General features: G+C 39.5%; 5 protein-coding genes, 1 non-coding gene and 1 pseudogene across 12 annotated transcripts; 4 read left to right on the top strand and 3 right to left on the bottom strand.

Annotated features, from left to right (window-relative positions):
- Positions 1–1,287: 1,287 nt before the first annotated feature.
- Positions 1,288–3,564, top strand: LOC125214976 (putative protein phosphatase 2C 22). Its single transcript, XM_048116240.2, is given in 5 exon segments — positions 1,288–1,736; positions 2,123–2,329; positions 2,473–2,684; positions 2,769–3,084; positions 3,087–3,564. Coding segments are annotated over 5 exon segments (1,164 nt in total). The 5' UTR covers positions 1,288–1,556; the 3' UTR covers positions 3,336–3,564.
- A 36-nt stretch (positions 3,565–3,600) lies between these two features.
- Positions 3,601–9,551, bottom strand: LOC148930934 (pleiotropic drug resistance protein 1-like). Of its 7 annotated transcripts, none has more exons than XM_089066289.1 (21): positions 9,229–9,551; positions 9,032–9,152; positions 8,874–8,962; positions 8,679–8,763; positions 8,425–8,584; positions 8,274–8,350; positions 8,146–8,199; positions 7,967–8,057; positions 7,597–7,898; positions 7,227–7,508; positions 6,828–7,144; positions 6,591–6,751; positions 6,405–6,517; positions 6,182–6,338; positions 5,558–6,104; positions 5,207–5,525; positions 4,917–5,134; positions 4,610–4,837; positions 4,350–4,521; positions 4,013–4,267; positions 3,601–3,934 (listed from the first exon to the last, which is right to left on the bottom strand). In XM_089066289.1, exons 1-21 carry the CDS (start codon positions 9,549–9,551, stop codon positions 3,677–3,679), a joined length of 4,329 nt encoding a protein of 1,442 aa, XP_088922415.1. In that variant the 3' UTR covers positions 3,601–3,676. The 7 variants fall into 7 exon arrangements, with proteins under 7 accessions (XP_088922415.1, XP_088922416.1, XP_088922418.1 ...); XM_089066290.1 differs by having other exon boundaries at positions 5,207–5,497; positions 5,560–6,104; XM_089066292.1 differs by having other exon boundaries at positions 5,207–5,497; positions 5,560–6,059.
- A 1,275-nt stretch (positions 9,552–10,826) lies between these two features.
- Positions 10,827–10,898, top strand: TRNAG-UCC (transfer RNA glycine (anticodon UCC)). Its single transcript has one exon. It is a non-coding gene; the product is annotated as a tRNA-Gly (tRNA).
- Positions 10,899–11,388: 490 nt separating this feature from the next.
- Positions 11,389–12,360, top strand: LOC125210181 (rust resistance kinase Lr10 pseudogene; annotated as a pseudogene).
- A 274-nt stretch (positions 12,361–12,634) lies between these two features.
- Positions 12,635–14,541, bottom strand: LOC125214975 (uncharacterized). The gene is made up of 4 exons (XM_048116237.2): positions 14,219–14,541; positions 13,668–13,972; positions 13,372–13,582; positions 12,635–13,257 (listed from the first exon to the last, which is right to left on the bottom strand). Exons 1-4 carry the CDS (start codon positions 14,450–14,452, stop codon positions 12,736–12,738), a joined length of 1,272 nt encoding a protein of 423 aa, XP_047972194.1. The 5' UTR covers positions 14,453–14,541; the 3' UTR covers positions 12,635–12,735.
- A 4,576-nt stretch (positions 14,542–19,117) lies between these two features.
- Positions 19,118–21,163, top strand: LOC125211886 (3-ketoacyl-CoA synthase 11). Its single transcript, XM_089066293.1, is given in 3 exon segments — positions 19,118–19,288; positions 19,415–20,086; positions 20,088–21,163. Coding segments are annotated over 2 exon segments (1,527 nt in total). The 5' UTR covers positions 19,118–19,288; positions 19,415–19,441; the 3' UTR covers positions 20,970–21,163.
- A 78-nt stretch (positions 21,164–21,241) lies between these two features.
- Positions 21,242–23,376, bottom strand: LOC125211888 (putative histone H2A variant 3). The gene is made up of 2 exons (XM_048111848.2): positions 23,135–23,376; positions 21,242–21,771 (listed from the first exon to the last, which is right to left on the bottom strand). Exons 1-2 carry the CDS (start codon positions 23,243–23,245, stop codon positions 21,475–21,477), a joined length of 408 nt encoding a protein of 135 aa, XP_047967805.1. The 5' UTR covers positions 23,246–23,376; the 3' UTR covers positions 21,242–21,474.
- Positions 23,377–25,436: the final 2,060 nt, after the last annotated feature.

Here is a 25,436-nt window from a genome sequence, read left to right as displayed (position 1 = left end):
ATTAGAAATTACTAACTAAAATATTTGCAGCTACAACCGAAACACGGTGCTGTTTGGTTGGTAGCTTACTCGGATATCATTAATTTTGATTTCTTTTACTGTTTCTTAGTCTTTTCTTATGTTTTAACTAATGATTGGCCAGGAATGGGATCTTTTCATTATTGTATCTTCTATTTTTAACTAATCATTGGATGGAATCTATTCAGTTCGTATTAATAAAGATATATTTTAGATATATTGACACTTTCTTATATAGACATATCACTATAAGCAAGTACTATGAAATTGATCTCTAAAATCATAAACTTTTATTTAATTTTATATTTTACACAAATTTTATAATTAATTTAAAATATCACAAATATTACATTTGTTCTGTTATTTTCCCATGTGACCCAAATAAAATATTTTCGATAAAATTTTTTTCTATCTGCACAACTGTGAAACATTCATCATATTTTATACTATTTTTTTTAAGTTTGCAGCAAATAGGATAAAATGTATTGACATAGAAAGTTTAGTTGTGTCAAGTAAGATAAGAAAAAGTTATGCATGTTAGTCGGATATGGTGATTAACTCGCCGTGGAAAATAACACATGAAATATAAAATTTATAATATTTTATAATAATTTTAAAGATAATAGAAAATATCTAAATTAAATCAAATCATACTTTTAGTGACCAATATTCTATTATAATATGATAAATTTACAAAAAGTTATATAGGCTCTACTCATCTTTAAGTAAAAGTTACTTCATCCGTTCTATAATAGATGTTACATTTTATTTTTCTTTTTTTCCACAAAAGATGTCACATTTTATTTTCTAGAAAAAGTTTTCTCTAACATTAATATAATTTATAAATATACTATTTTTCCTCTTCACTTAACATATAAAACAATATCTCTTAAAATCTCGTGTCATTATCTGAGTGTGTCATCTATTATGGGAACGAGAAAGTAATATATTTAATATGATAAAAATCATTATTATTAGTGATTATTTTTATACTAGTTAAAATTGATTGCGGTAAAAGCCAGTATTGTATGAGTTTATTCTGTAAACAAGTGATTTCTCTTAGGAATAAAATTCAAAGCTCCATTAAGTAAATATCATGAAATAAACTTAAAAAAAAAAGTAGAAACGTGAAATAAACACTGACAAAATAAAATCGAAAGCGTTTTATAAATGAGAAACGTAAATAAGCATATGACACCTCGAGAGCGTTGAAATATAAAACGTGTGGCACCTTGTAAAATGCACACGTCGATCTCGCAAAACGACACCGTAGCCTTGATTCGAAGCATCATTTTCGCAGCGGCAGTATTTCTCAAAACCGACTCCAAACGCCAAATTCAACGTCTTTCTCTCTCCTATCTCAGATCTCTTCTTTCTGTATTCGCACAATACCTGCATTTAACTATTCATTCTCCTTCCCAAACCCTAGCCCCAAATTGAAACATCTTTCATCATTCACCGCCTGATTTCCCGCTCCATTGATTCCCCCAACAAAAGCTCCAAACTTTCAATTGGAGGAGTAATGGTTCACATTTGTAATGGAAGCCAGTAGAGTAGCTCTCAACAATGCTGATGGCGACACAGAAAAATCCAGCTCCGGAGACGGACGGCCGCCGATTCCCAACTCTATAGCCGGCCGAGGAGCCTACCGACACTGCCTGGACTCAGGCGGCACGCCTCCTTTGAGCGCTAAGTCCCTTGTTCGCCATCCCTCTTTGGTAATTGCACTTCAAATTCGTCTATTCTCTTGCTTTTTTTCAGCTTCCAGTTGGGCAAAGGGGGAAATTGTAGGGATTTTCAGTAACTCATCAATGTGCAATTCATTAAATCTGAATCTGATTGGTTAGATTGCTCGATAAAATGTAATCCATAAAGAGGGAATAGTAAGGTTTTGAAGTGATTGTGGATTCGATTGGAAATTTAACTCAGCAATTGGCTGCTTGAACTAGATTTGAACATAACATTTTAATCGTTTATCGGTTTAGCTTAAGTCTATGTTTCATGTACTCTCTATTGGTTTATTGTTTACTGCATTTCTTGAGTGATTGGTTCAGCTTTCATTATATTTGCTTTCTCAATTGAATTTTGACTGAAATGGTAGCAGGTGAAAAGTAGGGCATCAGAAATTGCGTTTGAACCAAGACTTAACCTAGATGATAGTGATGCTGAATATGTGCCTCTTCTCCGGTCGGGAGCATGGGCGGATGTTGGCTCTCGCTCATACATGGAAGATGTATATGTTTGTGCAGACAACATGATGAATGACTATGGTTTAAGCGGCTCTAGTGAGAGTCCCAGTGCCTTCTATGGGGTTAGTTAGTAACTCTTTTTATCTCTTACTTTTGGCGTGTGGAATCGTAGCTATTCTTGGATGTGGTAAAGAATCTTGTTTGGGGAGGTAACTAAAATTGTAAGGCTAGTATCTGATGAAATATTTTTTTCTGTATTGGTCAGGTTTTTGATGGACATGGAGGGAAACATGCTGCTGACTTTGCGTGCTATAATTTGCCAAGGTTCATTGTTGAGGATGGAGATTTTCCGCAGGACATTGAGAGGGTACTGTCTTCGGCATTTTTACAGACGGATGCTGCTTTTGCAGAAGCTTGCTCCACGGATGCAGATCTTGCTTCGGGCACCACTGCTTTGGCAGCTCTGGTGATTGGGAGGTCGGTATCTTAGTTGTGGATGATTCATCGTTGTGAACAAATAAGAAATGCTATTAATGATGTCTACTGCTTGTCTCAATGTAGGTCACTGGTGGTGGCGAATGCTGGAGACTGCAGAGCAGTACTCTGTCGAAGGGGTAAAGCAATTGAGATGTCGAGAGATCATAAACCAGTGTGCTTGAGGGAGAGGCGTCGTATAGAAGCCTCGGGAGGTTATGTATACGACGGCTATCTCAACGGGCAGCTAAATGTTGCTCGTGCATTGGGCGACTGGCACATGGAAGGATTGAAAGGTGATGATGGCGGACCACTTACAGCAGAACCTGAACTCATGACCACGATGCTTACCGAAGAAGATGAGTTTCTCATCATCGGGTGTGATGGCATGTGGGACGTGTTTCTCTGAGCCAAAACGCTGTGGATTTTGCTCGTAGAAGACTCCAGGAGCACAACGACCCCTTGATGTGCAGCAAGGATCTCGTGGACGAAGCTTTGAAGAGAAAGAGTGGAGATAATTTATCGGTGGTCGTGGTCTGCTTCCAGCCGGAGCCGCCGCCCAATTTGGTGGTCCCTCGTGGAAGAGTGCATCGGAGCATCTCTGCTGAAGGTTTGAAGGAGTTGCAGAGCTTCTTGGATGACTTAGATATTTGAAGATTAGAGATTAGATGGTTGTGGCATCTTCCTCACTTCATCTTTTTCTTTATTATTCTTGCTTGCTTATTGTTGAGAGAGGATGTAGTTTCCAACTGTAACATATGCGGCTACTGACATTAGCTTTCCCTTTTTCCACTTTCATTTTCGTCGGTTTCTTTCTCATTTTGAACTACTAAATTAAACTAAATTAGGACCAACATTTATTAAACATCTCTTTCCTTAGTTACTTTTTTGATTTAGTGTAGACAAAAATGAAGCCAAACCGATCTCCTTACTAACTTTTTTTCATCTCTTTTAGAATACAAAAATGATGTCTAACAAACTTGTTCCACTGTTTTTCACCTCTTTTGGAAATTATACGCCCTAATTGAGAAGGCAAAAATGAAGCCAAACAACACGCCTATTCCTACAATTATAACAGCCACATATCCCACAAAATCATGCTTGAATCCAAAGTAAGTCATCACAAACTCTCCGACCGTTTCATCGGTGTCGAGCACAGCTTCAATGTCTCCGAACTGTGAAGCAACCAATCCGTAGAGTGACCATGAGATCGGACAGACGTAGTAGTACCATCTCCACCATACCGGCATCCTCTGTAAGAGAAAAAAAAAACGATGATAGACAAAGTTAACATTTCTGGTGCTAGCTATTGTGTGTGTTAATTCTCTCACCGTCTTAGGGATAATGAATCCGGAGAAGATATTCCAAATGCCGTAGAAGCCGGAGGAGACGATGGCAGCGATGTTGTGGTTGGGCGTGACGGCCACTGCCATCATCCCGTAGAGAGTGAAGTAGAGCAAGGTGAAGTACATGAAGAAAAGGTACCAGAAGAATTTTGCCACGGTCCACTCGAACCCAATCATCGCGTACACTATCACGCCGTATATCAGTGTCTGCAGCAGCAGGTGCGGGAGCTCCACCACAGCCTGCAGCACAAACAATCATAGTTGTTATGAATGAAAGTGAGTTGTTGGGAATAACAGTGACAGTTGTGATGAAACTAGGTACCTGTCCAAAGGCGTATGGCAAGGCAGAGTACATCCCTGCTGCTCTCTCTCGGTAGGATACAGATCTCTCCACTGCAACGACCGGCTGCACGGTTGTGGCGTTCTGGATGCCTAGGAATAGCACAGCGGTGTACATGGATCCCATCGCGTTGAAGATGTCCTGCTGCCTTTCCCTGCACATATGGATACAAACCTTTTCATTAATATTTTCAAGAGTGATAGAGGGTTTGTTTGTGTTTGTGTTTGTGTTTGGTTGCTCGCCTTTTGGAGCCGAGGTTCCAGAATATGGCACCGAACAAGACTGCCATGAAGGTGGTGAACAGCAGCCTCACGGCCGTGTAGGGCGGATTCCGCCAGTAAGACCAGTGTTGCTTCCATAGGCAGGCGATGCATTGGGACCAGAACGACTTAGAGTATCGGTTTGGGAAGTGTAGGTCTCTTGAGCCCGGGGCTGGCATGCTCAGTTCCTTGATTAGTGCTTTATTTCTCCTGCATTTTGTTAGAGAAGTGATTAGCTCAAGCATTTGGTTAGAGTAGTGTGCATTGTATTGGTGTTGTTGATCATTACATGTAGAGATCAGAGTTTCTGTATATTTGAGTGAAATCAACACCAAGAGCTGCTTCTTGTGCTGGTGCAGTGATGTCAAGCATCCATGTAGCCGGATTGTATCCGTCTTTGATGCTGCTGACTCCTTGGATCCCCTCGAAGTATTTGATGAGGTGAGACGAGTGGCGGCCTAGAGGGCCTATGTAGATCTCTTCCCCGCCTCGTTTGAGCAGCAGCAGCTGCATATTATGGCAGCAGTTGAGTTGGTGTAGGGAGGAAGGGAAGAATGAGTGGGTGGTGGTGGTGCATACCTCATCGAACGCTTCGAAGATGTCAATGCTAGGCTGATGGATGGTGCAGATGACCGTCCTGCCAGTGTCCACCGTGTTCCTAACTGTTCTCATCACAATTGCAGCTGCTCTTGCATCGAGCCCTGATGTTGGCTCGTCCATAAATAGGATGGACGGATTGGCCACGAGCTCTACAGCAATGGTAAGCCTCTTCCTCTGCTCGGTTGAGAGGCCGTTGACACCAGGCAGCCCTATGAGGGAGTCGCTCAATGAGGTGAGCTCCACTAGCTCCATCACTTCATCAATGAACATCTGCGCGCACACACACACACAGTCATTTCTATATGTTAGTTCAATAAAATGTGGTAGTGCACCTTTCGTGTTGCAGCATCAACGTCAGGAGGCAGACGGAGCCAAGCCGAGAACTGGAGCGACTCATAGACAGTGAGATGAGGCGAGTGTATGTCTGTTTGCTCACAGTATCCTGCTATGCGTGCAAACGTTTCCTGCTTCTTCGGGTATCCGGATATCTTGATCGTCCCCTCAATGTAGCCTCCGGTCTTCCTTCCTGCCAATACATCCATGAGCGTCGTCTTTCCTGCCCCGCTCATGCCCATAAGTGCTGTCAGAACTCCTGGCCGAAACGCGCCACTCACGCCCTTGAGAAGCTCAAGGCGCTTGTCTTCAACTCTCATCTCCGGTGGCATGTCTACTGCGTACCGGATATCATCAAATGTCATTGAGAGAGGTTGGAAAGGTAAAATCATTCCCCTCTTCCTATTGTCTCTTGATGAAACAGCCTGCTTTTCTCTTGCTGCATTTTTACCAAAATCTTGATTTTCTGTAGGTTGGCCTCTTTTTATAGCATTCCTCTCTGCTAATGTCTCCTCTGATATAACAGCTTGTGGCTTTCCTAATGCTGCATCAAATTATATACTAACTCTTTACAGTTTTTCGAGTAAACAAGTTAAATGTGATCCGAGAATGAGCGCTCACGGTTGAGGTAAGTAAGAGCTGCAATGCAGAGCAAGTTGAAGAGAATCGTATATCCAATGAGAGCGCCCACGCCTATCCAGTACCAACGCGCTTCTGTGAAGATCCCACGCGACTTGAGAACCGAGAGCCCAACAGATTCTGTTGAGCCAGGAGGAATCTGCACGCGTTTGATGTTAGTTAGTTCGTTCGTTATCTAATCAGTACTAGTCCAAGAAACATAGACTCTACTTACGTGGCTCCAACTCGTTCCAAGAAACTCGTTCACAGCGATGGCATTCTGTCCATACATCAAAGGCGAAAACCAGTAGCCCCATATCCACCATTTCTTGATATTTTCTGATAAAAAGCAGCACCTTTGTGTTACAAGCTGAGGATCATAGGATATAATGTCTCTAAAATCAATGCCTACCTCGAGATATAATGAAACCGCCTAGGACGAGAACTGTGAGCAACGCGCATGATCCAAATGTGTTGGCGACAATAATGTTTCTTCCCAGCGCTCCCATCAAACGGAACAGTGCAGAAGCCATCTGACTTATACAAAACAGAACCAGCATTTGCCTGAAGAATCTGTATTCGAACAAACTCGAAGATTAGCAACTCAATGTATAGTACTTACTTGATATGCAGTAGTATTAGTTATTACCTTTCCACATCAGAATCATATCCACTTGTGAAATAAGTCAAAACAACCCATATAGCAGCCTCAACAAGTGTGATTGGGATCTTGAGTATCCACGCTGGCAGAGAATACGCCCACGCAGAGAAGAACAGAAGGTCTCGTTGCTTGAAGAACACGGGAAGCTTCATTATACTCATTGCCAGATCCGAGAATCCATTGAACATGTTTGTCAAAAGAGCAAAGAACAGAGCTCCCATGTATATCCCACCATCCGTCACGTTTTTCTTAGGCATCTCCGTCTTTAGAAATAGTGTCATTGAAATTACAGCCACCATGATTATCTACATTGACACACATTGAGAAATTAGAGCTGTGATTGAGGCTGAAATCTTTATGCACACATGGTAGCTTAGCTTATCTTACCTGTGTCAGCTTGAATATGTAGACGAAAGAATTGCGCTTCATGAGCAAGAACTCTCTGTCAAAACAGGCTTTGAGAAGCATCTTCTTGCTGACTCCATATCTATCACTGGTGAGAGCGGTGGGGTGGCTCTTTGCCTTGTTGAAAGGAACAGCAAGCTCATCGCCAAGGTTTATCCCGACGTGGAAAGACTGAAATGCTTCAGAGAATTCCTTCACAGACACATAGCTGTAAGGTTTGTCCTTGTGCAGCCAGTACTGCACTTGATCCTTCTTCGATGTTACCTAATTTTACGCATAAAAACAAGGCTCAGCCGGCATATTCTAGAATAATAAAAGTTGATTTTTTAACAAATACAAATGGCATATGTACTTCTTGAAGGAAATCTGCTACTCCTTTCCTCTCAGGGCATCTGAATCCCATGTGCTCGAAGAATTCCAACACGTTCTCGCGTGGGCCTTGATACACAATCTGTCCATCTGATAGGAGGATTATGTCATCAAATAAGTCGTACGTCTCTGGGGCAGGCTGCAGCAGTGAGCTCACACCGGTCCCTTGTAGAATGTGGATGGTTTGCCTGATTGAGTTCACTATCTGGAACGTCGTTGAGCTGTCCAAACCAGTTGATATCTCATCCATGAATAAGGCTCTAGCTGGTCCAACCAGCATTTCCCCTGAAGCCCAATTTTCATTTAGATATACTAAAATAGTAGAACGCACCTTTTTCTCTACTAAGATATACCTGTTGTAAGTCTCTTTCTCTGCCCTCCCGAAATCCCTCGAACCATTTCGTCTCCAACCAAAGTGTCAGCACAGACCTCTAGCCCTAAAATCTGTCATTGAGTACATAAAGTTACTGTCACAGCTGCATCTTTGACACAAATATACTAATAGTGAAAAAATTAGGACTTTATTTCTTACCTTGATGATGTAATCTGTCACCACACTTTCTTCGTGTCCTGGAATTGAACATGCCTGTGCAATAAAAAACCAAACTTTATAAGCAACAATCATCGTATCACAACGTTTGTCTCGAGCTTCATTAATACCTTCATGAATACATCAAGATCAGGATCTGGCTTGATGTTTGCTTCCTTCTCCCTTCTCGAAAGCTCAGCCAGCATTTCTGAATTTTCAGACAAACAACGATTTCAAACTAATCCTTCTACATTTTATATGTGGAATGAAATTGTAGCACACCTAGACGCGCTCCAACTCCTTGGCATCTCGCAGAGAAAGCCAGTGTTTCTCTAACTGTCATCTCCCCTATATGCAAATCATGCTGGCTGATGTATGCAGACGTCCTTTGTGGCACAAACTCGTTCATCTCATGCCCGTTGTATGTCACCAATCCAGATACCTTTCAGACAGTTACAATCAAAATTCAAAAGTTATGTTCCTAGCAACTAAAAAATCAGCAAAACTTGTAAATTGGACTTGTGTTGCTGGCCTACTTTCAGCTCTGGATCAAGCTTTCCTGCCAAAGCCAGAAGCAACGTCGTTTTTCCAGAGCTCGGTGGCCCTAAAAGTAGGGTCATTCTGTGAAACAAGATCACTAAACTCAATCAAAACACAAGCTGCTATTTCAACCAGGAAAAGGTGGTATAACAGAAAACTGAAACTTGGCCTTAAATTCATCAGTTCTATACCTTCCAGGCTTGATAATTCCACTGACATTTTGAAGAATAGGCAAAGGCTTCTTTCTATTCGGAAGAACACGGAAACTAGTAGAAAATGCCTACACAAAATCAAGCAAAAAATTATTAAAAAACAGATAGGAAAACATTAGTATATCTGATTCAATTACCTCCAAGATATTAGCAATGAAGTTGAACACTGTAGGCAGAGCTCTCCCACCTACGTATGCCTCTGCATCAACGCTCAAATGCTCGTATCGAACTTCAATGGTTGGAAGATCAAGACCAACCCTGAACCAATCCCAAACAACAACATTCAAAACTGCATGTTCCATTCATTAAATCAAAACATACTTCAAGAATTCACCTCTGAATTCTTTCCTTGAGCTTGAGCAAGAACTTCTCATTCCCTTCCTCTGCAATCTGCAACAACCTCTCCACAAGATTCTTCCTTTCCACTAATCCAAGATTCTTTACATCAACCTCCCTCGATTTCCCTTCTTCCTCTGTGAGTATCCCTCTCCTTACACGGAGATTGGTTGGCAGCTTCTCAAGAGCAGCCCATTTTAGTGCCTCTTCATCATCAACTTCTGCAGAAGACTTTGAGAAAACTTCCACTCCCGTGTTCCTCCATACGTTCGAGCTGCTCAAACGCGCACTGCCAACTCTGAATATGTCGCCTCCTTCCATAACTGCTGCTTGAAGCAGACAGCCACCGATAAAATTTAGAAGAAATCAGAGAGCTTTCATGCAAGAGATGATGAAACTAAGACAGATCGTGTGCTACTATGTTTGTATAGTGTCATGGACTCATTTTTATAGGTAGCTTTGGCCTTTGGTTATGAAACATGAAATTACAACTCTCTCCGTTCTAAATTATTTGAATCGTATTTCATTTTGGGTTGTATCAAGTTATTTAAATAATTTCCTTTTACGATAAAAACAAAACATCTAATCTACTTGCCTTATTTTCTCTTTATTGTCCTACTTTATATTTTTTTTTCTCACTTTATTTTATCTTCGTTTAATATATCTTGTTTTATTATTATTTGATGGATTTTTTGTCTAAAAAATAACCGTTATTATTATTTCATTGGAGTACTATTTTAAGGATCATTTTGCTAAAGAAAATATATAACCTCATCACCGAATATCAAGATACTGATAGCATGTCCAAGTAACAAAATATAATATGGTGATAGATTGTGCCAATTTACCCTTCAAGAAGGAATATAGTCAAAGTAATTTATTAGCCTTTTAATCATAAATGAAATTGAAGACAATTATATATTTTCGAGACAATTGCATACTAATTAGATTACTTGGAACTGTCGCCATTTTTGTCATGTAACTATTTATTAGGTTGTCACGAGACGTTTGAACTCTTCGCGTGCAATATTTATTTAATTTTACTTGCAAAATATAATACTAAGTATTTTTGTAAAATAGTACACAAAAATTCAGGCTATAAATAAGTGGATGGTAATTCAAAAATTTTAGTTATTAGAATTACAAGAAGAAAATCTCATGCAAAGGAGTAGTCATAAAATTATGGATAGTAAACACGATTAACCATAACTAATGACAAGGTTTACTAAATCCCATTGAATCCTAGCTAAGAACATTTGTGACTCCAAACTCAACTAAATTATCATTAAACTATACGCCTCCTACTAATTAATGTGTATGATATTGACAATACTAACATGAGATGTGACATTTGAAAAATATGAGTATTAGGGTTAAGTTGTAGATGGGATGGCCTAACTAATTCTATCGTAATACGAATATTTTGAAAGACTGCTGGTTGAGTGGCAGCAATTAAAAATGAGTTTCAAATACATTTATAATAATGGATAATTCATTTTTCAAGAAATGCTTCTTTCGTGTACTAAAAATCCTACATTATCATTGTCAAGATACTAGTAGATGAATATAATATTAAATGTAAGATATAGCAAGAATGCGTTTGTAGTCCAACGGTTAGGATAATTGCCTTCCAAGCAATAGACCCGGGTTCGACTCCCGGCAAACGCAGTGCAGTTGTTTTCATTGTCTCTTTTGATTCTTGCATGAACCTCATATTCCTCACCACTTCATCTCTCTTGCTTCTCTCACTCCTCCATGCTGCCGTTGAACAATTCCTTTTTCTTCAAAGATATTACTCAAGCTATGTTATCACACCCCGGGTGATCATGAGGGCCTCGATCAGATCTTATACTCGCGACATCATGGCACTTTCGGAAATCCACCAATCCCTCTTGTATGGATTCGAACTCCGCTTCTGTTATGATTGCAGGGGTAAAAAGCTAATCTTGTTTAAAATTTAATTAAGATACTAGCATGTAATTTCATCACTGGAATCATCATTTGGGCACCAAGGATAATAATTTGTCCTTTGGTAGTCTATTTTTTGTTCTGCAAATTTCGGAAAAGGCGTTTGTCCTCTTTCGAGGGAGTAGAGTCATTTCTACAAAGTGACAACAAACTCGCTCCAATTAGGTATTCCTATTCGGACATAAAGAAGATGACTACAAATTTTGAAGATAAACTAGGGCAAGGGGGCTCCGGTTCTGTTTATAAGGGAAAGCTTCGAAGTGGCCATCTTGTAGCAGTCAAATCACTTGGAAAATCCGCAGCAAACGGGCAAGACTTCATCAATGAAATAGCAACTATTGGAAGGATCCATCATGTAAATGTTGTCCAACTTGTTGGATATTGCGCTGAAAGATCAAAGTGTGCCCTCGTTTTTTATTACATGCCAAATGGTTCTCTTGACAAGTACATCTTAAACAAAGAAAAATCATCTTCATTGGATTGGGACATGAAATTTAAAATTGCAGTTAAAGTGGCTCGAGGGATTGAGTATTTGCACCATGGTTGTGACATCCAGATCTTGCATTTTGACATCAAACCTCACAATATACTTCTTGATGATAAGTTTGTCCCAAAAATATCAGATTTCAGGCTAGCAAAATTATGCGCCACAAACAAGGAGGCAGTTACTTTGACGACTGCTAGAGGAACTATAGGGTATGTTGCTCCTGAACTTATCAATAGAAGTATTGGCCGAGTGTCTTACAAGGCCGATGTGTATAGTTTAGGGATGTTGTTGATGGAAATGGTAAACTTAAACAAAGATTTGACACGAAACAATGATGAATCTAGTAAGTATTTCCCAAACTGGATATACGACCACTTGAACAAAGGTGAGGACATTGACATTGGAAATGATAATGAAAATGATGATAGAAACATTGGTCGGAAGATGACTATAGTTGCGTTATGGTGCATACAAATGAATCCAGACAATCGTCCATCAATGAATAAGGTGCTAGAGATGTTAGAAGGTGATGTCGAACAACTGCATATCCCTAACTATCCAGCGTATATGGCAGGAAATGAGGATGAAAACTGGGCTACAAATTCAAATGGTTCCATGTCATTGTTGCATGATATCAATGATAGCAGCATTATTGAGATTGTTAGTATTGCTTGAATTTGTGTTATCATCTATATTTTACTTAGAAACAAGTTCCACTTTGTTGTGCATTTGTGATTTGTTCATAATCAGATGTAACATGAAGTGAATTACTATATTAATTGCTATTAGTTATTTTCATGATCTTGTGAATCATAGTAGTATTAAAGAATTCTTTGTTCATCCTATATACAAACTAAGTAGCTGGAGAAGTTGGGTTTTTGTTGAGTCCATTTCTCTCTGAGTTTCATAGACACTCTGTCCGTTCCTACTCCAGCACATAAGAGTATACTTAAAAAAAACTAGCATCCATTCTGTTTGAATCACTAGGAATAACTTACATAAAGATAAGATATTGACATGGAATGTTTTAGACATAGAAGAATAACAGGTTTAATCCTCCAACAGTTTTATATGGCTCAGAATAGAAGGCGTATCTGACAGAAAAGGCATCTTCTTCTGCTGCAGTTCCTCACAATCTTCCCAACTTGCTGTTCTTGGCTCAAGGGGCTGGCGGTCAGGAAGTTGCAGACCTTGCTTGATACGCCCTAATCTTCGTGAAAACAGGACCTGCTCTGTTGTGACAGGCAGACGAGTGGATTGATATTCTTGAAGAGCTGAAGCTAGATTCTCGACTCCCCACTTCTCAAGACACTTCCCGAGGACTGCAGCATCTAATATCGACATGTTTGTGCTCCTCAGACCATGCGGTGTAGTCGGATGAGCTGCATCTCCAATCAAGACCACGTTCTGCCAAACAATTTGGCCCAGCGGTTCACAGTCGTATATCACATTCAAGAAAGGATCTTTTGTTTCTCGTATAACTTTCATCAGTTCGGGTACCCAAACCTTCTCTGCTGCTTCATGCATTTTGGCGATCATATCACTGCTTACTTTCATGGTTACCGAGTTTCCCTGATTCATTCACCAACAATTATATCATTTTTTTTCCCGTACACTTCATCCACAAACAAGAATATGAACAACTTGCCACCATCGACAATCCACAGAGAGAGAAGAAGGGTATACCTTAAGCTGTGGCTCCGGCTGATTCACGTACCAAATCCAATTGATCCGCTGGTTCAACAGCTCATAAAACACAGAGTGAGTTCCTGATCCCAAGTCGAAATATAAGCATTTCCCAAGATCAGGGAAAGCCTTCTTGAGCCCAAGAATGGTGTCCGAATCCTCATTGTTCGAAAAATCAAGGACTCCTCTCCATGCACAATAACCTGAATACCTAACTGAATCTGTAATTTAGTCGAACGAACAAACAAACAACATCCCGAATTTTCAGCTAAATCATCAACAACCGATTCACAAACCTCAATTTAAGCTCGGGAAAGAAACTCTGCCGTATAGAAGAGAGACAGCCATCAGCTGCCACAAGAAGATCACCTACAACCTCAGTCACCTCTCCAGATTTAGAAGCTTTAAGCTTCACCTTCACGCAATTTTCGTCATCGGAAACGCGAAAGGAGAGAAACGTTTGCCCCCAGTGGACTGTCCCTGGAGGCAATGCCTTGTACAGAAGGCTGTACAGATCAGACCAGAGTGCTGCTCTAAAATTGAATTTCTCATCCCTTGTTAGCATCCGATTGATTTTCTTCTCCCCATCAGTTGCTTCACTCTACAATGTCACAAATTAGCACCAGAAACTCATTAATCTCACACTGAATTGTGATTATTTCCACATACTATTCTGAAAAATCAAGGAACTGATAAAATTTCACCCTACTGATCCTAATTCCTAACCTAATTGAATCTCCGATTAAAAGCACAATCAACTAGCAATGTATAAATTGGGGGAAAACAAATCTAATTAGGTATCCTATTCAATTTCGATAACAGAACTATAATTCGGTGGTTTACTTACTTGATCAATTGTGAGCGGCAATGTGGTGAGGTCGAGCGTATGAGGTTGATCGAGCCATGATTTGATGAGTTTCTGCGATAAAAGGTCGAGGCCGAGTCCGGCACCGGTGGCGCAACCCGTCGCTGGGGAGCTTGTTTTCTCCAGCACCACTACTCCCCAGCCGGCGGTGATGAGCGCGTGGGCGCACGACAAGCCTGCGATGCTGCCGCCAACCACCACTGCCTTCCCCTTCATCTTCAAACGACAGCGTTTCAAGTTTCTCGATTTCCTTAGCTATATGCCAACGTCATTAATTTGAGTGGCCTAGTATTTTTTTCTTAAAGACTGTGAGTAGATATTATTATTATGAAATTATTGATATTATCCTCCGAGCTGGTGCGATGGTCGAATAATAAAAGTATTTTTATGAGCTTATAAATTAAGGTCGACTCAATTTTATTTAATATTGTTTTGTGAGTTAATAAAAAAAAAAATAAAAGTAAAAATAGTATTGTTTTCTTTTTATAAAACATTTTTTTTTAACAATGTTTCAATTCTAATGAGACAAATTAAATATTATTTTTTTTTAATAAGTGTTCACTCAAAACGATCTTACAAAATTGATCAAGAACAACATCTCAAAAATCAAAATGGACTTCAAAACCATAAGTCGGATCCTTCTTATTTCCTACAACCTCATAGAGTCATGTATATATTTTTAAATTCTTTTATTATATACGGAGAGTATTAACCTTTATTTCCCCAATCCGTTATTTAAAGATATATTTTTGACTTTACACTGATTTTAAAAATTTAGTTGATTTTATAAAGGAAATGAATGAAAAAATTAGTGGAATATGAGTCTCATTTTTTATATTATATTTCCTCTGTCCGTGAATAGGAGTCTCGATTCACTTTTACAATAAATATTAATAGGGTCTCATCTTCCACTAACTCACTTCACTCAGATCTCATTTAAAACGAATACTATATGCAAGTAGAACATCTATTCCACTAACTTTTTTCATCCATTATTCTTAACATTTTTTAAAACTCGTGTTGTCCAGAAATAAGACTCCTAAATAGGGAACGGAGGGAGTAGTATTAATCTTATATTAAAATATGAGTAGTCTTATAGTAAAATATGAGTGTAATGAGTTAGTGGAGTATAAATTCTATTATTGAAAATGAAAAAAAAAGAAGATAAATGTGTCTTTTAATTACATGACAAACTATTTAAAAGTTTTGGTGGACGGATGTGGTAATATTTTAATATACATCTTAATTATATATATGTATGCAGGATTTTGGTTGGACTAGTAATCTATTGTGTCAAACCAATTAAACCGTGTACGGTTAATCTGGTTGTAAAATACATGTGACCCTGTTTTGGGTGCGTCAGTTTTAGCTAAAAAAGAAACCACACAACTATGTCATGTTCGTATATGTCTGTTCAGTCTTTCACCTCATGCCAAAATATGCGGGGCCGCGGGAGTATATTTTTACATTTTAGATTATGGTAGTATTAGATTTTTAAATTTTCAAATGTTTGGTATTAGAAGCAATGACTGATCTAGAAAATCAAATACGTGGGGTTGAAAAATAATTAATCATATAGTAGTAGTATGTATAATATTTAAGAAATTATTATATAACAATACAATTTGAATATTCATTATGTATTCTTAGGCACGGTGATTAATTAATACAAATATCCATATTTTAAAAATATAAAAAAACACATCATACAATCTCTTAATTTAATTTAAGATGTTTTAAAAAATTTAACATTTCATATTATTTTATCATTTTTATTATTCTAATTATGCCTTTGTTAACTTCTAAGTACAACTCTTAGGAGTAGTATTTGATTTTATTAAATACAAATAAAATAAAACTCAAAATCGAACCAAATTACTGAATCATACATTTTGAATTTACTTTGACTCTATTATTAAATTCAATTAAACTAAACAAGCATATTCAATAGGTACTATATTAATTAAGTTCACACAAGAACGAAATAAAATGCTATAACGCCGCATTAATAGATACTCCCTCCGTCCCAAGGAAGATGAGCCCTTCTTTGGACGGCACGAGATTTTATGCAATTATATTTTGTATGTTAATAGGAGAGAATAAGTAAGAGAGAGGGAATAAAGTAGAGATAAAGGTGTTTCTATTTTAAGTAATGGGTCATCTTAGTTAGGACAAATCAAAAAGGAAACTGGGTCATCTTTAATGGGACGGAGGGAGTATATTTTAAAAAAGTGACTTAGGTTACAAAATCACGGCGCTGCTCTGTTATCGTTAGAGCATCTCCAATGCTATTAGGCCAGCCATAGGCCAGCCACTCTCTCTCTGTGCCACGTCAGCAGCACTAAAAATCCACCTGCCACATCAGATTTAGGCCAGCCATAGGCCAGCCGCAAAAAAAATAATTCAAAATATACTACATTTACGGAATTAAAATTACGATTAAATTACGGAATTAAATTTACGAGACATATACGGAAAAATTCATTAATTGCATTTAAAAAGGTACATAGATAAAAAAAATTACATTTAAAAAGGTACATAATAAAGAAAAAAAACTATCGTCGTGCAATCCTCCGTGCCCACAACTCTTCAATTATATCCTTTTGGAGTTGAATATGAGCATCCACTTGGCGCATGTTGGAAAATTCCTTGAGGCGGTCGGCTTCATCGAGAGGTACCCCACGTCGTACACTAGGGGTGGTTGTTCCGTGGCTTGGACCGGCTTCATCGTCATTGGCCCAACTAGTCAGCTGTACGCCTTCGTCTTCGACGATCATGTTGTGCAGGATAATGCAGGCGTACATTATCTGGGAAACGCATCCGACATCCCACAAATGCGTTGGACCCTTAATTGCCACCCATCGAGACTGGAGCACACCAAATGCGCGCTCCACGTCCTTGCGCGCCGACTCCTGTCGTTCCGCAAAGTAGGCCTTCCTTTCATCACTTGTTTGCCTGATCGTCTTCACAAAGACAGGCCACCGAGGGTATATCCCATCCGCCAAGTAGTAGCCCATATCATGCCCGTTGCCGTTGGCCACAAATGAGACGGCTGGACCGACGCCCTGGCACTTCTTGTTGAAGAGGGGAGACGAGTTCAGGACGTTGAGGTCGTTGTTCGACCCGGCTACCCCAAAATACGCATGTCAGATCCACATCCGGTAATCAGCTACGGCCTCGAGGATCAACGTGGGATTCTTTGACTTGTAGCCGGTCGTGTAGGCCCCCTTCCACGCAGTCGGACAGTTCTTCCACTCCCAATGCATACAATCTATGCTGCCTAACATCCCGGGGAACCCATGCTTCTCCCCGTGCATCTGCATCAAATTCTGACAATCTTCGGGAGTAGGGCTTCGAAGGTACTACTCACCGAAAATGTTTATCACGCCCCCACAGAAATTCTTCAGACATTCCAGGGCTGTCGACTCACCGATGTGTAGGTACTCATCCCACATGTCTGCCGCGCCTCCGTAGGACAACTGCCTGATTGCCGCCGTGCACTTTTGAATAGAGGTGACACAGATATCGACGCTCTAATGCGCCAACGATGCGCATAAACAACTCCCTGCGCATTCTAAAACGCCGCCGGAACATGTTGGCGGGAATCCGCGGGTTCTCTGAAAAGTAGTCGTCGTACAGCCGCTGATGTGCAGCGGCGTGATCCCGATCAATCACTGCTCGGCGGTGGATAACCCGTGGAGGGCGAGGTATCGCCTGCTGTTCCACCCTACGCATGTACCGCTCCATCTCGCGGTTCACGTAGGCATTCATAGCCTCGTTCATCCTCCGTTCGTACTCCCCACCACTACCACCACTACCACCACCGCTACCACCCGCGTTACTCATCGCTCGATGATGCTCTTGTACAGAAAGTTAGAGAGAGAGAAAACTCGTTAAAACAAGTGGTGCAAATGAAAATGAAACTAAAATCGCGTTTATATAGGTTTTTTTTTTTAAAAAAAAAACAATATTCGGCGCTGGCCGATCGGGCCGCCACAATGGCGGTCAGCGCATCGGCTAGCGCATCGGCCAGCGCCCACCAATCGGCCAGCCCACGCCGATCGGCTCGCCGGTTAGCCGCTCGCCTGCTCCAATGGATCGGCTAGCCGATCGGCCAGCGCCGCGAATCGGCTAGCCGGTCGCTAGCCGACCATTGGAGATGCTCTTATTTCCAATCTTCTGCAAACTACTCCTAGTACTGTTAATTTATCTTCTTTTTCAATTTAATCAAAAAGCTTTTTCATTTTAGTGAAATTATTGTCTCCCCTTATCGTCTCTATTCTTCTGATTCTCTTCCTCATTTCTCCTTCCATGGAGACGAAGTAGTCATAGCGTGGGCTCGACGGCCGATTCTAGGAGGCTTTCGGAGGTATTGACGGCCCCGACCCCACCTGGGCCATCATTTTAGAAGTCTCTTTTTTTTAGAAATCTCATATTTTTAAATATTTTTATCAGAAGTCTCATTTTTTATTGCCATGAATTTTAAAAAATTATTCGACTTTATAAGTGAGAAGAGTAAAAAAGTACGTGAAAGTGTAAATTTTACTTTTATTTATTATTAATTTTATACTATGTGAATTACTGAAATATAAGGTCTATTTAAAAAAGTACTAAAATGAAATATAATTTTTTCATAAATAATAAAATGAAACTTCTAATTGGCAGAAGGGGAAATAATACTAATTCAAATGTGTTAATCAAATAGAGGCAACACAACAATAATATTGTTTGCCGAATAAATTGAAATAAAATTCTATAAATCAGAGTATACACAGCATGCATATTGTTGCTTTTCGTTAGTTATTATTTTGAGCAAAGCTTCTTCACTCACAAAATCTCTCATACAATCGGTTATTTGCAGGAGTAAAAGGTATGCTTTTCCGATAGCCTGAATTCCGTTTTCTCTAATTTCCCCCCTTTTTGAAATCTATTATGCTGCTAAACGCTATTCCTGATGTCAAAATGTAAAATCTTCCGCCTCATTACCTCCATTTGTTAATTTTAGCTGTTGTTTGAGGAGAGAGAGAGAGCAGAAAGATAATTACTTTCGAGGTATTTTTGTTTCTGATCAAAATTATTTGAATAAATCTGCAATCGTATGTTATTTAGATCCGTTTTTTAGGATTCATACTCTCAAAATCAATTTATTGACCTCAAATTAACCTTGTATATTGGCAGAGAGAGTTGAAGATTAGTTAGTGAATAATGAGTGATGTGAAAGGTGGAAAGCATTTGATTCCGGCCTCGTCTTCACATAAGCTACCTGATTTTAAAAAATCTGTGAAATTCAAGTATGTGAAGCTTGGATATCACTACCTCATCACTCATGGAATGTACCTATTTTTGTCTCCTCTCTTGGTGATTGTTGCTGCTCAACTCTCCACATTTTCTCTCCAAGACCTTTTCCTGCTTTGGGACCATCTCCGCTTCAATCTCGTATCGGTTATTGTTTGCTCCACCCTCTTGGTCTTCTTGACCACGCGCCCTAGCCCCGTCTATCTTGTGGATTTCTCGTGTTATAAGCCGGATGACGAGAGGAAGTGCACCAGGCAGATTTTTATGGAGAGATCAGGCTTGACCGGCTCTTTCACCGATCAGAATCTTCAGTTCCAGAGGAAGATTCTTGAGAGGTCGGGTCTCGGTGAGGACACTTACCTCCCCGAGGCTGTGCTGAGGGTTCCACCGAATCCTTGTATGGCTGAGGCAAGAAAAGAAGCTGAGATGGTCATGTTTGGTGCGATTGATGAGTTGCTCGCCAAGACCTCTTTGAAGCCCAAGGATATTGGGATTTTGATTGTGAATTGCAGCCTTTTCAATCCTACTCCCTCCCTCTCTGCAATGGTTATCAAATATCAACCATTACAAGCTGAGGGGGAATATCGTTAGTTATAATCTTGGTGGGATGGGTTGCAGCGCTGGTTTGATATCGATAGATCTTGCAAAAGACCTGCTGCAAGTGCACCCGAATACGTATGCTCTGGTTGTCAGCATGGAGAACATCACGCTTAATTGGTATTTCGGGAATGAGAGGTCCATGCTCGTTTCCAACTGCCTATTCCGTATGGGAGGCGCTGCCATTTTGCTGTCGAATAAAAGATCCGACTACTGGAAATCCAAGTACCGGCTGGTGCATACTGTCAGAACCCACAAAGGTTCGGACGACAAATGTTTCTCCTGTGTCACGCAGATGGAGGATCCTAACGGGAAAGTGGGAGTTTCTCTGTCCAAGGAGTTGATGGCTGTGGCCGGTGATGCCTTAAAGACCAATATCACAACGTTGGGACCTCTTGTGCTACCAATGTCCGAACAATTGCTCTTCTTCGCTACATTGGTAGGGAGAAAGTTGTTGAAGATGAAGCTGAAGCCATACATCCCGGATTTCAAACTGGCCTTTGAACATTTCTGCATGCATGCTGGTGGAAGGGCTGTGCTCGATGAACTGGAGAAGAATCTTCAGCTGTCTGATTGGCACATGGAGCCTTCACGAATGACTCTATATCGTTTTGGAAACACTTCCAGCAGCTCTCTCTGGTACGAACTGACATATTCAGAAGCCAAGGGAAGGATCAAGAGGGGAGACAGGACATGGCAGATCGCCTTCGGGTCTGGTTTCAAATGTAACAGCGCTGTGTGGAAAGCTCTCAGGACTATCAATCCAGCCAAGGAGAAGAGCCCGTGGATTAATGAAATCGACCAGTTCCCTGTGGAGGTCCCTACGGTCGCTAGTATATGATTCTTATCCCGTCTTCAAACGTGCAGCGACCGACTATGTATTTGTGAACTAATCATCTGCAATTGCAAGTCTACTTTATATTTTAACCTCGCATTAGAATTGATCTTAGCAAGCATTTTTTGGCAATCTTGGAGCCACAGGAGGGATGTATTTAGACAATTGGAGCCGCATTTCTAGGCTTTTGAAGTTATTTCAAAAACTATTTAATTCTTCAATGCATGTATTGATTTTGCAAGTAATACAGTTTAAAAGATTCAAAGGAATGCAAGCAATTTCAGTCAATATAACACACTTCACATAATTTAAAGGCTATGTTCATGTTGCATGCTTGTTTATGCAAAATACATTTGCAACGAAGTCTGCGCCCGAACGTCTCTTGAATTCTTGAACAGGATCCAATAAACTGTTTTCACTTCACAACATGCCACAAAATAGAACTTCTAAACAGGTAGACAGCCTAATCCTAGAACCTTAAAACCCCCCTCGATGTCTGCTAATTGCTGTCTCATTCCTTGGAAGATTTGTTGATGAGCGACTTGTGTATGTGGGGGATCACGCCACCACCAGCAATGGTTCCTTTGATGAGGGTATCGAGCTCCTCATCACCACGAATGGCCAGCTGCAGATGCCGGGGTGTGATACGCTTCACTTTCAAATCCTTGCTAGCATTCCCAGCCAACTCCAAGACTTCAGCAGTTAGGTACTCCAATATGGCAGCAGAGTAGACAGCAGCAGTGGCACCGACTCTTCCATGAGCAGTCGCTCGCTCCTTCAGGAGCCTATGGATACGACCAACAGGAAACTGCAGGGAGAGAATTTATATAATACCACAAGATGATATGATTCATTTCAAGAAATGAGAGAGATAAAAGATGCATGAAATGCTGCAAAGAATCAAGATCCACCAACCAGTTCTAAAACAAGGTGGCCACAAAAAAAGAATCTTGATCTTTTAGCACTTTGATGGAATAAAAGTTGCAAATATATATGTTATCTTGTATGACAGATTTTTTATATACAAAATAGATCCTGTAGATGCTTTTAGGAGATACGAGATCTACACAGTTGAAACGACGTATAAAACACGACATGGACTGTTTGTATGCCATATCTGCTACTTCTTACCTACTTACAAAAGCATTCATTTCATATTTCTTTATGCATTCACGTTTTCTCATGTATATGGCTACTTAGGCTAGTCACTCAAAGTAGAAAATTTATAAGTATGTAACTGAGATATATATATTTCGAGCTAAAGGGTTTTACATTTACATTGAACAAATACACATCAGCTAGTTCATAGTTGAGAAACAAGCCCATAATGAAGCATAATGCAGATCAAAACATGTGCATGAAAATCTACCCTAGCAAACAAGGAAGCCAAAACAGCACAAAAAGTTAATCACACTTGACAGAAGTAATCACTCAACTGGTTATTCAAGAATAAAACAAATGTCCAATCTCAATCTTATTAACTACTCCCATTATCCATCCATTTCAGTATGACAATCACAATAGTGCACAAGAAAATTTTCTGCTCACCACGTTCTTAAAATTACATCGAAAAGCTTTCTGCAAACCTTTCACTCAAGTTTGTTGTGAAAGATCCATTCTGAGACATCAACACTGTGAATTCAACCTAGCACACTTATTCCACATCCCACTAGTATTTCAAAATTATGGAAGTCCCAACCAATATATACAGGTTTGCTATCTTATAGTAGTTCAAGTTTCTTTACACAATACTCACGCAATATTCCCCAAAAAATAATCTGTTAGAAAATCCCCACCAAAAAATCACTATCTATGGATGTATGGATAATAATAATTGCTCGACCACTTGCATATCTAACAACCAAAATTACATTCAATAACACAGCGCATACTAATCAATTCAGAGAATTTTTCATACATGCTTAATCCGGAGCAGAGTAGCAACTCTAAAATCACACAATTATAGGCATAACACGTATACGTGCAAATCTACACAGAATACGGCGCAGTCTAGAAAAGCGTAACCCCTCCATGACCGAGACTATAGACCAGCTCAATTAAATAACACAGATAGCTTAAAATGATATATTGACAAATAGACGCAAAATTCACACGAATTACATGAAAATGATGCAAAAATTCTGAAAAAAGAGTATAAACATGAAAAAAACCTGAAGTCCGGCGCGAGAAGAGCGAGAGATAGGTTTCTTCTTGTCCTTGTCTTTGTCCTTGGAAGCCGGAGTTTTTCCCGTCAATAAACCCTTGGCTCCTTTCCCCGACATTCTGTAGTTAGCGCAGATCTGCGAATTACACAGAAATTCAATTCAGAATTCGAAGATTCTCTCTCTACGCGACGACGATTTCTCTCTCTGCACGAGTGAAGTGTTTGGATTGGGTGTGCCGATTTTCGATATTTTTTAAGTTGGTTTCTTATTTTTATCCGTACTCCACAGTCGGGTCAGTCAACTCGAATGAGGCCCGTTTTTAATTCATGTGCTACTATTATTTATATAAAAATTGGATATGAGGCCCACTTTGGTAACTGATTTGGGCCTACAACCCCATTACTTATGAAATTCATTTACATATCTAGATTTAATTTTAAAAGATAAAATAAAAGTGGTTAGAGATGAAAATGCCAACCGACTATTACGTACAAGTATTTAAAACTGGATATTCAAATATAGATTAAAGATTTATTCATATAATAAAGCAATTTGTTGCGGATCCTTTTTTTATAAAAGAACAGGTAAGCATTCATATATTTTGCATATTAATTGCATTGGTGTTGGTTGAATCAACCATCAATATATTTTTTTAGAAATGGAAGTTTTTCTAATATTATTTAATGTGCAGTTTGAGGAGACTTCAATATTTCCTTTTGTCTATTACTTAAAAATAAAAATGTTGCATTTTAGAAAATTTCTTTTGAGTTGGTGGGACCCATTTTTCAATAACATTATTTTTCTTTTTATCTCTCCCTTACTTTATCAATTCTGTATTAAAATTCGTGTTGTTTCAAAAGTTTTTGTTTTTAGAAAACGGAGAGAGTACTATCATTCTTTCTATACATTCTCTTTTCCTTTAATTGGTCATTTGAGTATGAATCGTTTAAATTGTAGAGTATGTTTTCCAGACTAGTATTAAAACTCGTGTATGGGTACAAGCAAATCAACTCCGATCATACATAATATATAAATTGTAGAGTATGTTACAGAGGCAATGAAGAAGTATGTTACAGAATATATTCTGTATTGAAACGGACATTGTACGGGTTGAAACAATCACCTAGAGCCTGGTTTGGGAGATTTACAGAAAGCAATGAAGAAGTATGGGTACAAGCAAAGCAACTCCGATCATACATTGTTCCTATAGAAAAGGGAGGGAAAAATTACATGCCTAATCATTTATGTAGATGATATGATCCTCACTGGCGATGACGAAGAAGAGATGGGTCAGCTAAGGAAGAATTTGTTTGCAGAATTTGAAATGAAGGACTTGGGACAACAAAAATACTTAATGGGTATAGAAGTCCTAAGATCAAAGAAGAGTATCTTCATCAGTCAGAGAAAGTATGTTCTTGACCTCCTAGCTGAAATAGGACTACTGGAGTATAAGCCAGTCGACACCTCCATGGTTCAGAACCACGGCCTACAGATAGTTGAAGGAGCTGAAGCTACTCACCACACTAGATATCAACGTCTGGTTGGGAAACTAATATACTTGTCCCACACCAAACCCGATATAGCTTACGCAGTTGGAGTAGTCATTCAGTTCATGCATGCACCTCAAGCAGCTCATTGGGAAGCATCACTTAGGATTGTTCGATATCCAAAGGGACGACAGACCATGGAATTATGTAAGAGAATCATGGACATTTAGAGATTCACGGTTTTACAAATGCTGACTGGGCAGGAAACTCGAATGACATGAAGTAAACTGCTGGGTATTTCACCTTTGGGGGGGGTGGAAACCTTGTCACACGGCGAAGCAAAAAACAGAAAGTAGTAGCCTTGTCAAGTACTAAAGTTGAGTTTCGATGTATTAAGAGTGGATTGACTGAAATCCTATGGTTGAAGAAGTTAATGACAGAACTGGACTTAAACTCCTAGAAGTCGTGCAAATTGTTTTGTGACAATAAGGCAACAATCAACATATCTGAGAATTCGGTCCAACTTGACCGCACGAACCATGTCAAGGTAGATCGGCATTTCATCAAGGACAATATAGTAGCCAAGACGGTAGAACTACCATTTGTAAGTTCTGAAGATCAACTTGCAGACATACTCATGAAAGCTGTTGATGCGAGAAACTTCCATGAGGTATTAAGCAAGTTAAGAATGGGTCTCATTACTTAACTTGAGGGGGGCTGTTAGAAAGAAATCAAGTAAAGAAGGATAATATTGATTGTAATCAAGTAAATAAGGGAACTGATATAATTCCTGATTTTGTGACTAGGGTAAATCTTGCCAT

This window comes from Salvia hispanica, chromosome 3, assembly GCF_029641045.1.
Source record: "Salvia hispanica isolate PSC_SH4W2 chromosome 3, Shi_PSC_v1, whole genome shotgun sequence".
Lineage (NCBI taxonomy): Eukaryota > Viridiplantae > Streptophyta > Magnoliopsida > Lamiales > Lamiaceae > Salvia > Salvia hispanica.
Note: the sequence above shows the minus strand (reverse complement) of the source record. Positions and strands in the feature narration are given on the sequence as shown.

Coding starts and splice junctions, on each gene's coding strand:
- LOC148930934 (XM_089066287.1), bottom strand. CDS start 9,551: ATGGAAGGAGGCGACATATTCAGAGTTGGCAGTGCGCGTTTGAGCAGC. Junction 7,145..7,226: donor ACATATTCAAGCTGACACAG/GTAAGATAAGCT, acceptor GTGTCAATGTAG/ATAATCATGGTGGCTGTAAT. Junction 5,498..5,559: donor TTGATGCTGCAACACGAAAG/GTGCACTACCAC, acceptor GTGTGCGCGCAG/ATGTTCATTGATGAAGTGAT.
- LOC125214975 (XM_048116237.2), bottom strand. CDS start 14,452: ATGAAGGGGAAGGCAGTGGTGGTTGGCGGCAGCATCGCAGGCTTGTCG. Junction 13,583..13,667: donor TTTCCCGAGCTTAAATTGAG/GTTTGTGAATCG, acceptor AGATTCAGTTAG/GTATTCAGGTTATTGTGCAT. Junction 13,258..13,371: donor AGCCGGAGCCACAGCTTAAG/GTATACCCTTCT, acceptor TGAATGAATCAG/GGAAACTCGGTAACCATGAA.
- LOC125211888 (XM_048111848.2), bottom strand. CDS start 23,245: ATGTCGGGGAAAGGAGCCAAGGGTTTATTGACGGGAAAAACTCCGGCT. Junction 21,772..23,134: donor CTTCTCGCGCCGGACTTCAG/GTTTTTTTCATG, acceptor CTCTCCCTGCAG/TTTCCTGTTGGTCGTATCCA.